The sequence below is a fragment of the Clupea harengus genome, chromosome 3 (assembly GCF_900700415.2).
Source record: "Clupea harengus chromosome 3, Ch_v2.0.2, whole genome shotgun sequence".
Lineage (NCBI taxonomy): Eukaryota > Metazoa > Chordata > Actinopteri > Clupeiformes > Clupeidae > Clupea > Clupea harengus.
In genome coordinates this window covers 12509944-12522443 of record NC_045154.1, presented here as the reverse complement: position 1 = coordinate 12522443, position 12500 = coordinate 12509944, and the positions used below count along the sequence as shown (strand labels likewise).

At 49.5% G+C, this 12500-nt stretch overlaps 1 protein-coding gene across 1 annotated transcript in view; it reads left to right on the top strand.

Moving 5' to 3' along the window:
- otogl (otogelin-like) overlaps positions 1-12500 on the top strand; it is a 117760-nt gene that overhangs the window by 56045 nt on the left and 49215 nt on the right. Inside the window, exons 34-37 of the mRNA XM_042707416.1 lie at positions 3260-3339; positions 4931-5523; positions 10252-10429; positions 10949-11086. Coding sequence (XP_042563350.1) covers positions 3260-3339; positions 4931-5523; positions 10252-10429; positions 10949-11086 — 989 coding nt within the window. The remainder of the gene's footprint in view (positions 1-3259; positions 3340-4930; positions 5524-10251; positions 10430-10948; positions 11087-12500) is intronic.

Below are 12500 nucleotides of genomic sequence, written 5' to 3'. Positions count from 1 at the left end.
CTCTCACACACACACTAGTCACACACACACTAGTCACACACACCTCACACACACACCCCACACACACACCTCACACACACTAGTCACACACACCTCACACACACCTCACACTACTCTCACACACACTAGTCACACACACCTCACACACACTAGTCACACACACCTCACACACACACCAGTCACACACCAGTCACACACCTCACACACACTAGTCACACACACCTCACACACACACCTCACACACACTAGTCACACACACTAGTCACACACACCTCACACACACTCTCTGCATGTCCCTGTAGCTCCCACTGCATGAGGCACATCTGACTGGACTCTGATTGGTCCATCATGGCTTCTCCATCATCCCTCACTCCAGATATGCATCAAATCATGTCACACACACACACACTTCACACACACACTCCAGATATGCATCTAGGGTGTCCAAATCATGTCACACACACACACTTCACACACACACTCCAGATATGCATCTAGTGTGTCCAAATCATGTCACACACACACACACACTTCACACACACTAGTCACACACACCTCACACACACTAGTCACACACACCTCACACACACCTCACACACACTAGTCACACACACTAGTCACACACACCTCACACACACCTCACACACACTAGTCACACACACCTCACACACACTAGTCACACACACCCCACACACACACTAGTCACACACACCTCACACACACTAGTCACACACACCCTACACACACACTAGTCACACACACTAGTCACACACACTAGTCACACACACCTCACACACAATACTCTCACACACGCCTCAAACACACTAGTCACACACACACCTCACACACACCCCACACACACACTAGTCACACACATCTCACACACACACCTCACACACACTAGTCACACACACCTCACACACACACCTCACACACACTAGTCACACACACCTCACACACACTAGTCACACACACTAGTCACACACACTAGTCACACACACCTCACACACACCTCACACACACACCTCACACACACTAGTCACACACACCTCACACACACACCTCACACACACTAGTCACACACACACACACTAGTCAGTCACACACACCTCACATACACTAGTCACACACACCTCACACACACTAGTCACACACATCTCACACACACCTCACACACATCTCACACACACCTCACATACACCTCACACACACTAGTCACACACATCTCACACACACCTCACACACATCTCACACACACCTCACACACACCTCACACACACACTAGTCTCACACACCTCACAGACACTAGTCACACACACCTCACACACACTAGTCACACACACCTCACACACATGGACGGATTAAGAAACCACGGGCCCCTGGGCCTGGACATGTTAAAGCCCCCCCCCCCCCCCCCCTTCGCGAAAAAAAAAATTGGGCACTCGCAAAACACGCACGCACACAAACACCATTAGGCGTATATATATATTTTACCAACAATGTGTTGGATTTAACGGTCGAATTAGATCCTTTGGCTATTGTATTGGGAAAGTAAACAGGTCAAACTTTACTCCGTAACATCCACCTTCGGTGCACTGCCCTGCTATTGTTTCTGACATTACATGTGACAGGGCAACAGCAGAGTGATTATTTTCCAAATTGAAACTGATTAAGACCTACCTGAGCAGCATGGGGCAGGAGAGGCTGAATGGGCTGGCTATTCTGTCCATTGAAAGAGCAAATCACTTTTATGTTTGAAAGGCGTCGTTCGGCAGGTGTACTGTGCGTGTGTGTAGGTCTTGACGTTCAGATTCTGCGCCTAAACTAGCTATATCGTATCGTCTCGTCACATGATCAAATAGAGACTTGACATTGGCGAACAAGATACATATTACCCAGCAATCATCATTGCATATCTGTATATGACAAAAATAACAAATTAAATAAGAAATTATTCATTTAATTGAATCAGCTTTTTAATAGTTTCTATAGTGTATGTACGATAAGCATATCATTGTTTTATAGATTGTTACTGACGATTTCCCCCTAAAAATTATGAATACCATGACAGAGACAGGTTTGCCATTTTGAGGGAATATATAGCATAAGGTATCACCACTGGGTCATAATATATCATCCTTGATCACTGTCGTATTAAACTAGCGACGCTTTGACGTCCCAATGTTCGATAAAACGTAGAAAGCAGGGTCTACTTTGACTATGAACCTTCCGCGCTGCCTGCATTGTGTAGTTACGCCCCTGGCGCTGCACTTTTTCAACACAGCACAGGTACACTCAATTAAAGCCATTAGCAAATGAACAAAATATGCCTTTTTCAACCACAAATAAGAGATACATAACAGCGACTTCACGCAGAGGCTCTGGCTTAGGGGCCCCTTGAGCTCATGGGCCCCCTGAGCTCATGGGCCCCTGGGCCTGGGCCCGGTAGGCCCGTTCGTTAATCCATCCCTGCTCACACACACACCTCACACACACTAGTCACACACACACTAGTCACACACACTAGTCACACATCTCACACACACACCTCACACACACTAGTCACACACACCTCACAAACACTAGTCACACACACCTCACACACACACCAGTCACACACCTCACACACACCTCACACACACCTCACACACACTAGTCACACACACCTCACACACACTCTCTGCATGTCCCTGTAGCTCCCACTGCATGAGGCACATCTGTGGACTCTGATTGGTCCATCATGGTTTCTCCATCATCCCTCACACACACTCCAGATATGCATCTAGTGTGTCCAAATCATGTCACACACACACACACACTTCACACACACCTTGTCTTCATGCTCACACAACCTCCACCCTCTCTACAGACTCACTCTCACACACACGCACCCAGACTCACTCACACACACACACACACACACACCCAGACTCACACACACACACACACACACCCAGACTCACTCACACACACACACACACACACCCAGACTCACACACACACACACACACACACACACACACTCACTCACACACCCAGACTCACTCACACACACACACACACACACACACAGACTCACTCACACACACACTCTCACACACACACACACACACACACACACACAGACTCACACACACACACACACGCCCAGACTCACTCACACACACACACACACCCAGACTCACTCACACACACACACACACACCCACACACACGCACACACACACACACCTATCTCATCTCTGTGTTTCTATGGCAGCGTGGAGGGCTGCTTCCCGCGCTGTCCAAAGAACATGGTCCTGGATGAGGTCACCAGACGCTGTGTGTACATGGAGGACTGTGAGTCATCACCATCACCATCATCATCATCATCATCATCATCATCATCATCATCATCACCATCATCATCACCATCGCCACACTCAGAGCCTTTATTATCCTATCAGTCATGCTCAGATCAGGGTCAGAGTGAGGTCAGATCAGATGAGAGGAGAATAGAAGAGAGGAGAGGAGAGAGGAGAGGCGAGGAGAGGAGATGAGATGAGAAGAGAAGAGAGGAGATGACAAGAGAAGAGAAAAGAAGAGAGGAATAGAGAAGAGAGGAGAAGAGAAGAGAAGAGAAGAGAGGAGAGGAGAGGAGACGAGAAGAGAGGGGAAGAGAGGAGAAGAGAGGAGAGGAGAGGAGAGGGGAAGAGAGGAGAAGAGAGGGGAAGAGAGGAGAGAGGAGAGGCGAGGAGATGAGAAGAGAAGAGAAGAGAGGAGATGACAAGAGAAGAGAAAAGAAGAGAGGAATAGAGAAGAGAAGAGAAGAGAGGAGAGGAGAAGAGAAGAGAAGAGAAGAGAAGAGAAGAGAAGAGAGGAGAGGAGAGGAGACGAGAAGAGAGGGGAAGAGAGGAGAAGAGAGGAGAGGAGAGGAGAGGGGAAGAGAGGAGAAGAGAGGGGAAGAGAGGAGAGGAGAGAGGAGAGGCGAGGAGATGAGATGAGAAGAGAAGAGAGGAGATGACAAGAGAAGAGAAAAGAAGAGAGGAATAGAGAGGAGAAGAGAAGGGAAGGGAAGAGAAGAGAAGAGAAGAGAAGAGAAGAGAGGAGAGGAGAAGAAAGGAGAGGAGAGGAGAGGAGAGGGGATAAGAGAGGAGAGGAGAGGAGAGGGGATAAGAGAAGAGAGGAGAATAGAGGAGAAGAGAGGAGAGGAGAGAAGAGAAGAAAGGAGAGGAGAGGAGAGGGGATAAGAGAAGAGAGGAGAGGAGAGGAGAGGGGATAAGAGAGGAGAATAGAGGAGAAGAGAGGAGAGGAGAGAAGAGAAGAAAGGAGAGGAGAGGAGAGGGGATAAGAGAAGAGAGGAGAGGAGAGGAGAGGGGATAAGAGAAGAGAAGAGAGGAGAGGAGAGGAGAGGGGATAAGAGAAGAGAGGAGAGGAGAGGAGAGGAGAGGAGACACTGCTGCACTCATCACAGACACCTGATTGCACTTCAGACTTCCTGGAATAGATTCTCATTTTACCTCAATTTCAGCCCCCACATGACACCCATGTCATAGTGCTGTATTATTATATTTATTTATTTCTGTTGCTGTGTGTGTGTGTGTGTCTGTGTGTGTGTATGTGTCTGTGTGTGTGTGTGTGTGTGTGTGTGTGTGTCTGTGTGTGTGTGTGTGTGTATGTGTCTGTGTGTGTGTGTTGTGTGTGTGTGTGTGTGTGTGTGTGTGTGTGTGTGTGTATGTGTCTGTGTGTGTGTCTGTGTGTGTGTGTGTGTGTGTGTGTGTGTGTGTGTGTGTCTGTGTGTGTGTGTGTGTGTGTGTGTGTGTGTCTGTGTGTGTATCTATGTGTGTGTGTATGTGTGTGTGTGTGTGTGTGTGTATCTGTGTGTGTGTGTGTGTGTGTGTGTGTGTGTGTGTGTATCTATGTGTGTGTGTGTGTGTGTGTGTGTGTGTAGGTACCACTGTCCACCCCACTCCTACCTCCTACATGTTTGTGACGAGGTCAAACCGCACCACTCCTGCTCCCACCACCTCCAGGAGTCCGGTGACCTCTGACCCCGAGACGACCCCTCCTCCTGGGGCTCTGAGCTCCGCCGCCTCCACCCCGTCGACCACACCCCCCTTTACTGACACGCCCACGCCCACCACGCCTCCAATCACCACTGCCCGTCTCACCACCGCCCAGACCACGCCTCCTCCCAGCCCCACCCCTTCCCACACCATGACGACGACACAGCCTCCCAGAACTACTACAGCACGTGTAACCACAGCGACACCGACCACACCCATCGTCACCACAGTGCAGACCACTACGCAACCTCCTACCACTACGCCTGTTACCACGACAACCACAACAACAACGCACACGACCACACCCTTCGAGACCACCACCACATCGATGGTGACTGAAACACCCACTGTTGCCATGACAACACAGCCTCCCCCCGAGTCGGTGACCACTCCCACCATCACCACCCCTCCCATCACACCCAAGGCTGTTGCTACAGAAACCATTGCTCCATTCCTCCTTCCCACTGCTCCTTGTACAGTAAGAATAACACACACACACATACACACACGCACACACACACTTGCTTGCTTGCTTGTAGTTGTCCATCGAGGCCGATGATGACGTCCACTTCTGACTCTCAACGGTGAGTTTTCTGGTGGCTGTATAGTCCTATCCTGGATCCACAGGTCTTGTCGCAGGTGGGACATGCGAATGTAGTAGTGGTGGTACTGGCAACCTTGGTTGTTTTTCTTGTATGCCTTCTTTCTTGCCTTTCCTGTCTCCTGGCTGTCCTGTCCTCCTCCAGTGCTTTGGTCCCGTCTTGGCACATCTGACGCCAGGTGTTACGGTCAGCAGCCAAGCCCTCCAGGTCCCCAGGCCTGATTTTGCACTTCTTTAGCGCTGTTTTGATCTGGTCTTTATAGCGCTTCTTCTGCCCTCCAGCAGAGCGTTGGCCTTGGGCGAGCTGGCCATACAGCACTTTGAGAGGCAGCCGATTGAGGGGCATCCTTATAACGTGCCCCAGCCATCGTAGCTGGTAGTGGGTGATGGTGGCCTCAATGCTCCTACAGCCTGCTCTCCTGAGGATCTCGGTGTGTGGCACTCGGTCACGCCAAGTGATTCCTAGCATTCGCTGGAGACAGCGGATGTGAAAATGCTCCAGGGACTTCACATGGCGGCTGTAAGTGACCCATGCTTTCACAACTGTAGAGGAGGGTGGTGATGCAAACTGCTTGATACACAGAGATTTTTGTGTAGTGATATAAGTTCTTGTTTTGGAAGACCCGGCGCCTGAGTCTCCCAAAGGCAGCTGATGCTTGATTGATTCTGTTCTGGACCTCATTGTTGATGTTATTGTCCTCAGAGAGGATACTCCCCAGGTATTTGAATGATGGTACTACAGACAGATTCTTACCAGTGATGTTGAAGATGGGTGGCGTGGGTGGGATGTTGGTGCTCCACTGACAGACTACCTCTGTTTTGGTGATGTTGATGGTCAGCCCCATCCTGCTGTAAGCCTTCACAGCTGCATCCAGGACAGCCTGGAGGTCTTGTGGAGTGTGAGCCACAAGAGCGCAGTCATCTGCATACTGCAGCTCAAGGACCCTCACTCTGTGCAGCTTGGTGGTTGCTTGCAGCCTCCTGATGTTAAAGAGGTTGCCATCTAGCCTATAGACCACTGTCACCCCGCTGTTGTCCTCAATTTCCTTATGGAGAAGCTGGGTGACGCATAGGAGGAAGATGTTAAAGAGCACTGGTGCTAGTACACACCCCTGCCTGACCCCTGTGCACACAGGGAAGGAGGCAGACTCTTGTCCTCCTATTGTCACCCTAGCATTCATACCATCATGGAACTGTCGGAGGATGTTGACAAACTTGCTAGGGCATCCAAACCGGAGCAGGATGTCCCACAGTAGGTCTCTCTGCACAGTGTCGAAGGCTTTGGAGAGGTCGACAAAAGCCATAAACAGGTCTTGATGTTGCTCCCTGCACTTTTCCTGAAGTTGCCGGGCTGTGAAGACCATGTCGACTGTACTCCTGTTCTTTCTAAAGCCACACTGTGATTCTGGGAGCAATGACTCTGTGATGTTGTTGAGTAGCCTCTGCAGCAACACCTTGGCCAGGACCTTACCAGCAACAGCAAGGAGGGATATACCCCTGTGGTTGCCACAGATGGTCTTGTCACCTTTGTTCTTATATATGGTGACAATTTTGGCATCCCTCCATTGCTGTGGGATGTTTTCATCAGCCCATACTTTAGTGATGTGTTGATGTAGCGCTCTTGTACAGAGGTAACCACCCTGTTTAAGCAGTTCCGCAGGGATATTGTCCATGCCAGGCGACTTGTTGTTCTTCAGAGAGCGGACGGCTGACAGAACCTCCAGGAAGGTCGGGGGTTGGTTAAGGATGTCAATCGGTGGAAGTTCAGGCAGTTGATCCAGGATGGTGTGGTCTGCTTCAGAGTCCTGATTAAGCAGGGTATTAAAATGTTCAGCCCACCTCTCCAGTACACTGCTCTGGTCTTTTAGGACTCTGAGCCCATCTGCGGTTTTAAGGGGAGTGATGCAGTGGTTTGTTGGGCCGTAGATAGATTTGACTGCATTGTAAAAGTTATGCATATCATTTCTATCAGCGAAAGACTGGATTTCCTGTGCCTTCTCTGTCCACCACTTGTTTTGCATTGACCGTAGGGTCTTTTGCACTTCACGCCTCGCCCTCTGCCATTGCTGCCTGGCGGTGCTCGATGAGGGGTTTTTCAGGGTTGCCTGGTGTGCTTTGTGCATGGCGTTCAGTGAGTTACGGATGGTGTCCGAGTTATTGTCAAACCAGTCCTGGTGGTTTTTGGTCTTATAGCCGATTGAGTGGGCTGCTGCTTCATGAAGGGCTGAGCTGATAGTGGTCCATTGCTGGTCTGTGTCATTCCCTCCACTCAAGATGAGTTCAAGCTCTTCAAGTTTTTCAGCCAGGGAGCATCGAAACTCATTTCTTGTGCTGGTATCTTTCAGACGGGCACAGTCTAAGCATCTCCCACTGGCCCCATGTTTCCGTATGGGGGGGCGTACGCTCATGTGGACTTTGGCCATGATCATCCGGTGGTCTGTCCAGCATTCTGCACCTCTCATGGCCCGGCACATGAGAACGTCTTTGATGTCACAACGTCTCACGATGACATAGTCAATCAGGTGCCAATGTTTAGAGCGTGGGTGCATCCATGATGTTTTGTATTTGGTCTTTTGCTGGAAGATGGTGTTGGTTATGGTCAGGTTGTGCTCAGAGCAGAGAGTAAGTAATCTCATGCCATTTGAGTTGGCCTGACCAATACCATGCCTGCCAAGCACTCCTTTCCATATCCTGTCACTCTGCCCCACACGAGCATTGAAGTCCCCAAGGAGGAGGATCTTGTCGGTCTTGGGAATCCGGTGGAGAGCCTCATCCAGTGACTGATAGAATGAGTCTTTAACCTCAGTGTCGGATGGCAGTGTTGGCGCATACACACTAAGAAGTGTAGCAAAGCGGTTCTTCGCCAGGGGGATACGGAGGGTCATCAGTCTTTCACTGATGCCCACAGGTGTTTCAGTGAGTCTTGGTAGCAGTGTGTTCTTGATGGCGAGTCCCACACCGTGCAGATGTTGTCCACCTAGGGGATAGCCTTTCCAGAAGAAGGTGTAACCGGACCCTTCCTCTATTAGCGACCCTTCATCAAGGAGCCTGGTCTCGCTAAGTGCGGCGATGTCGATGTTGTAACGCCTCAGCTCAGCCGCAATCAGTGCTGTTCTTCTGTGAGGTCTTTCGGTCCTGCCATAGGAGTCCAGGAGTGTTCTTACGTTCCATGTTGCCAGTTTTAGGTTTTGGGTTTTTTTTTTTCTTCTGTTTCGACCGCAGAAGTGGAATGACCCGACAGGTGCGGTATCCTGTCCAGGTGTGAGTTGAGTGGGCATTTTTTAGGCCACCTTTTCTAGGCCCCTCCTCAGATTTGAGGTGAGCAGTGTGGTCCCTAAATAGGGGCTGCTCAGTCACACAGGGTGCTGCCGAGATCAGCTGCCACTCAGTCCCAGCTGATAGCGACCAATACCCTGTGCCGCTGACGTGCAGGGCTCTGACTAGAAGCTCCCAGTCTATTCAAACCTGCTCCCGTCGCCAGTTGCCCCATCGCCGCCAGTCTTCAACCAGATGTGGATCCAGAGTATACACCGTGGTCAGAGGTGGATACCTGCGCAAAGAGATTATTTAGAGTGCCGTTGGAGGCGCGCTATCCCCAGTAGCACTATCTTCGCCATGGTGAGGTAAATCTGGTGGCATGGGTGAGCCCAGGACGACCAGTTCCCCTTCCTGGCTGCAGGAGGCTGCCGGGTCCTGGCTCTGTTTAGGCCCGCCTATTGCGCACCGCCAGCGCATTGCTTTTCTGTCGGGGTCTGCTCCCTTAGCCCTGCCTCAAGAGGCTAACCCACAAGGCAGTGGGGCTATTTGCCCATAGCTGGGGCGGTGGTTGATGGGTGCCAGGGCGTGTCCACCTTGTGGTGGGCCTGCACACCACATCTCTAGGGCCCACTGCTGCTCCGAGATCTCCTGCAGTTTAGCCTGGGACCGCGGGGTACCCAGTTACCATGTGTGGCCACGAGGAGGCACTGCAGGAGTCTTGGTGGTGGAGAGGCTATGTACTGGCAGAGGAGACTTACGCTCTCGGCTCCTCTTTTCACCCCTTATGAGGGAGCTAGCCAGCGGCGGTAGCTGAAAGCAGAGTGTTGCAAGCAGAGGGCAGCATGCAGCATGCACTAACTACAAGCACTTCTACACTACTGCACTAGACGCTTCACACACACCCTGTGTGATGATCGTGATGATCGTCTAACACACACACACACACACACACACACACACACACATAAACACACACATATACACCCACACATACACACTTGCACACATACACACACACATTTACATACACACACACATACAGACACACCCATACATACACACACACACACATTCACACACATACACACATACACACATACACACACACATTTACATACACACACACACATTTACACACATGCACATACAAACACATCAATACACACACACACATACAAACACACACACACATACAAATGTGTACATTTGTACACAAAAGTACACATCCAGATAGTGTGTCTCACACACATGGTGTTGTGGTAAATAGCTGTGCTATATCTACTACTGTATCTGTGTGGTGGTTTGTGATGTCATTGAGAGTGTTTGTGTGTTTGTGTCCCTCTGCAGCCACCGTACTCCGTGCGCGTGGACGAGTGCAGTGAGTACATCTGTTTTAACGGGGAGCTCATGCTCCACAACGCGTCGCAACACTGCAGGAACAACGTCAGCCAGCCCTACTGCAACCTGCTGGGCATGCCCATACAGACCAACACTGACCCCTGCTGTCCACAGTGGAGATGTCCCTGTGAGAACACACACACACACACACACACACAGACACACACACACACACACACACACACACACACACACACACACACACACACACAGACACACACATGCCCATACAGACCAACACTGACCCCTGCTGTCCACAGTGGAGATGTCCCTGTGAGAACACACACACACACACATACACGCACGCACGCACGCACGCACGCACGCACGCACGCACGCACGCACGCACGCACGCACGCACGCACGGGCACACACATGCCCATACAGACCAACACTGACCCCTGCTGTCCACAGTGGAGATGTCCCTGTGAGAACACACACACACACACACACGCAAACGCGCACGCGCACACGCACACGCACACGCACACGCAAACGCACACACACACGCACACACACACACACACTCCTCTTAGTCATCAACCTATGTGTGCAAACAGAACACCACCTGAAATAAAAGCCCATGTGTGTGTTTGTAAGGATGTTTTAATGAATGTGTGTGTGTGTGTGTGTGTGTGTGTTTTAGGCCGCTGCTCTATAATCTCTGATCTGCGTGTAATCACATTTGACGGGAATAATGTGGCCATGTACAATAACGGCTCCTACATCCTGGTTCACCTGCCCAGAGAGAACATCGTGGGCCACATCGAGAAGTGTCCTACTAGTGAGGTACTCTACACACACACACACACACACACACACACACACACACACACACCAAGGTTATTATAGTTAACGAAAACTAACGAAAAAACGAAAACGAGGTGTGATTTTTTTTTCCGTTAACTGAAATAAAAATAAAAACGAGGCTTTATAAAAAACGATAACTAACTGAAACTGTATTGTGTCTTTACAAAACTAACTAAAATAAAATTGAATTATAGAGAAAATGTCCTTAGTTTTCGTCTTTGTCAATGTATTTCATAGATGTCAATTTATTTCATACATAGCTTAGCATAGCTTCCACCGTACCACTTTTAGTACACGCCCCTCACCTGCATGGTTTCATGGCGGCAAAAGTCAGGAGAAAGCGACAGAGTTCTATTTGGGATTACTTGGATCAGTAACGTGCGGTGAGGTTCGTGGCTGGTGAGGCACTTCAGTAGCCTGGATACCAGACCAAACTTAGCCCCGCCCACAACATTTGAAGTCGGGAAGTCTGGTGTCGCTCCATTGGGGAGAAATTATCTCCGGAGAGAAATTTCCGGACCAATCAAATTGTCAAGGCGGGCTTTATACGATGATGGACAGATGATCAACAGTAACGTAATCAACACACAGGTTGAATTCGTTTTGAACAAACATGGCTGCCGCTGGAGAGCTGAAATGTATAGATTCGAGTCCATTTAGACATTGACAGTGCATTCATTTTGAAAGAGGAACAGAGAAACGCGATCTAGGCATTTGTCAATCGAAAAGATGTTTTTGCCTTCCTTCCTACGGGATCCGGTAAAAGTTTATTTTATCAGCTGGCCCTGGTCACATACTACGTTGTTCTGATTGGTTGTAGGTAACCAATTGAGCGAAGAGGCATTTTTTCTCCTGGTTCGGTTGAAACACGCCCCATAATCACAGCCCAATGGAGTGGTATCAGACTCATATTCTGACTAGAATTATGAGTATGACATCGTCAGGCTAGCACTTCAGAGTCAGATTTACAAATATATAAACCCAATACAGCTTAAATCACCATTCAATTGGCAGCTTGCACATTGACTACTGGTTGTTTTTCATATCAGCATTCTTTACACACACATAGGTAAGGTAGCTACATACAGTTGGCAGCTGCTAGCTTGTGATGAACTTGTGTTAATATGTGTGATTATGCACTCGTGAAGACTTACGAAGTTGCACAGGCCCCCTGAGGGTCTCCGCTGTACGTCCAAAACCAAAATCTATTCCTGAGGTTCAAAATATTTTCAAAGCAATTTGGCTTTGGGTGTGAGAAGTCGATCGAGTTATCTTCTGTCCGGTCGTTTGAAGCATACCTTTTAGCTACGGTATTGCTCTCCCATTGATCAATTCACGCTTTGATTGAAAGTCCAGTTATGAGAAATGTTTTAGCTTAGCTATAGAAT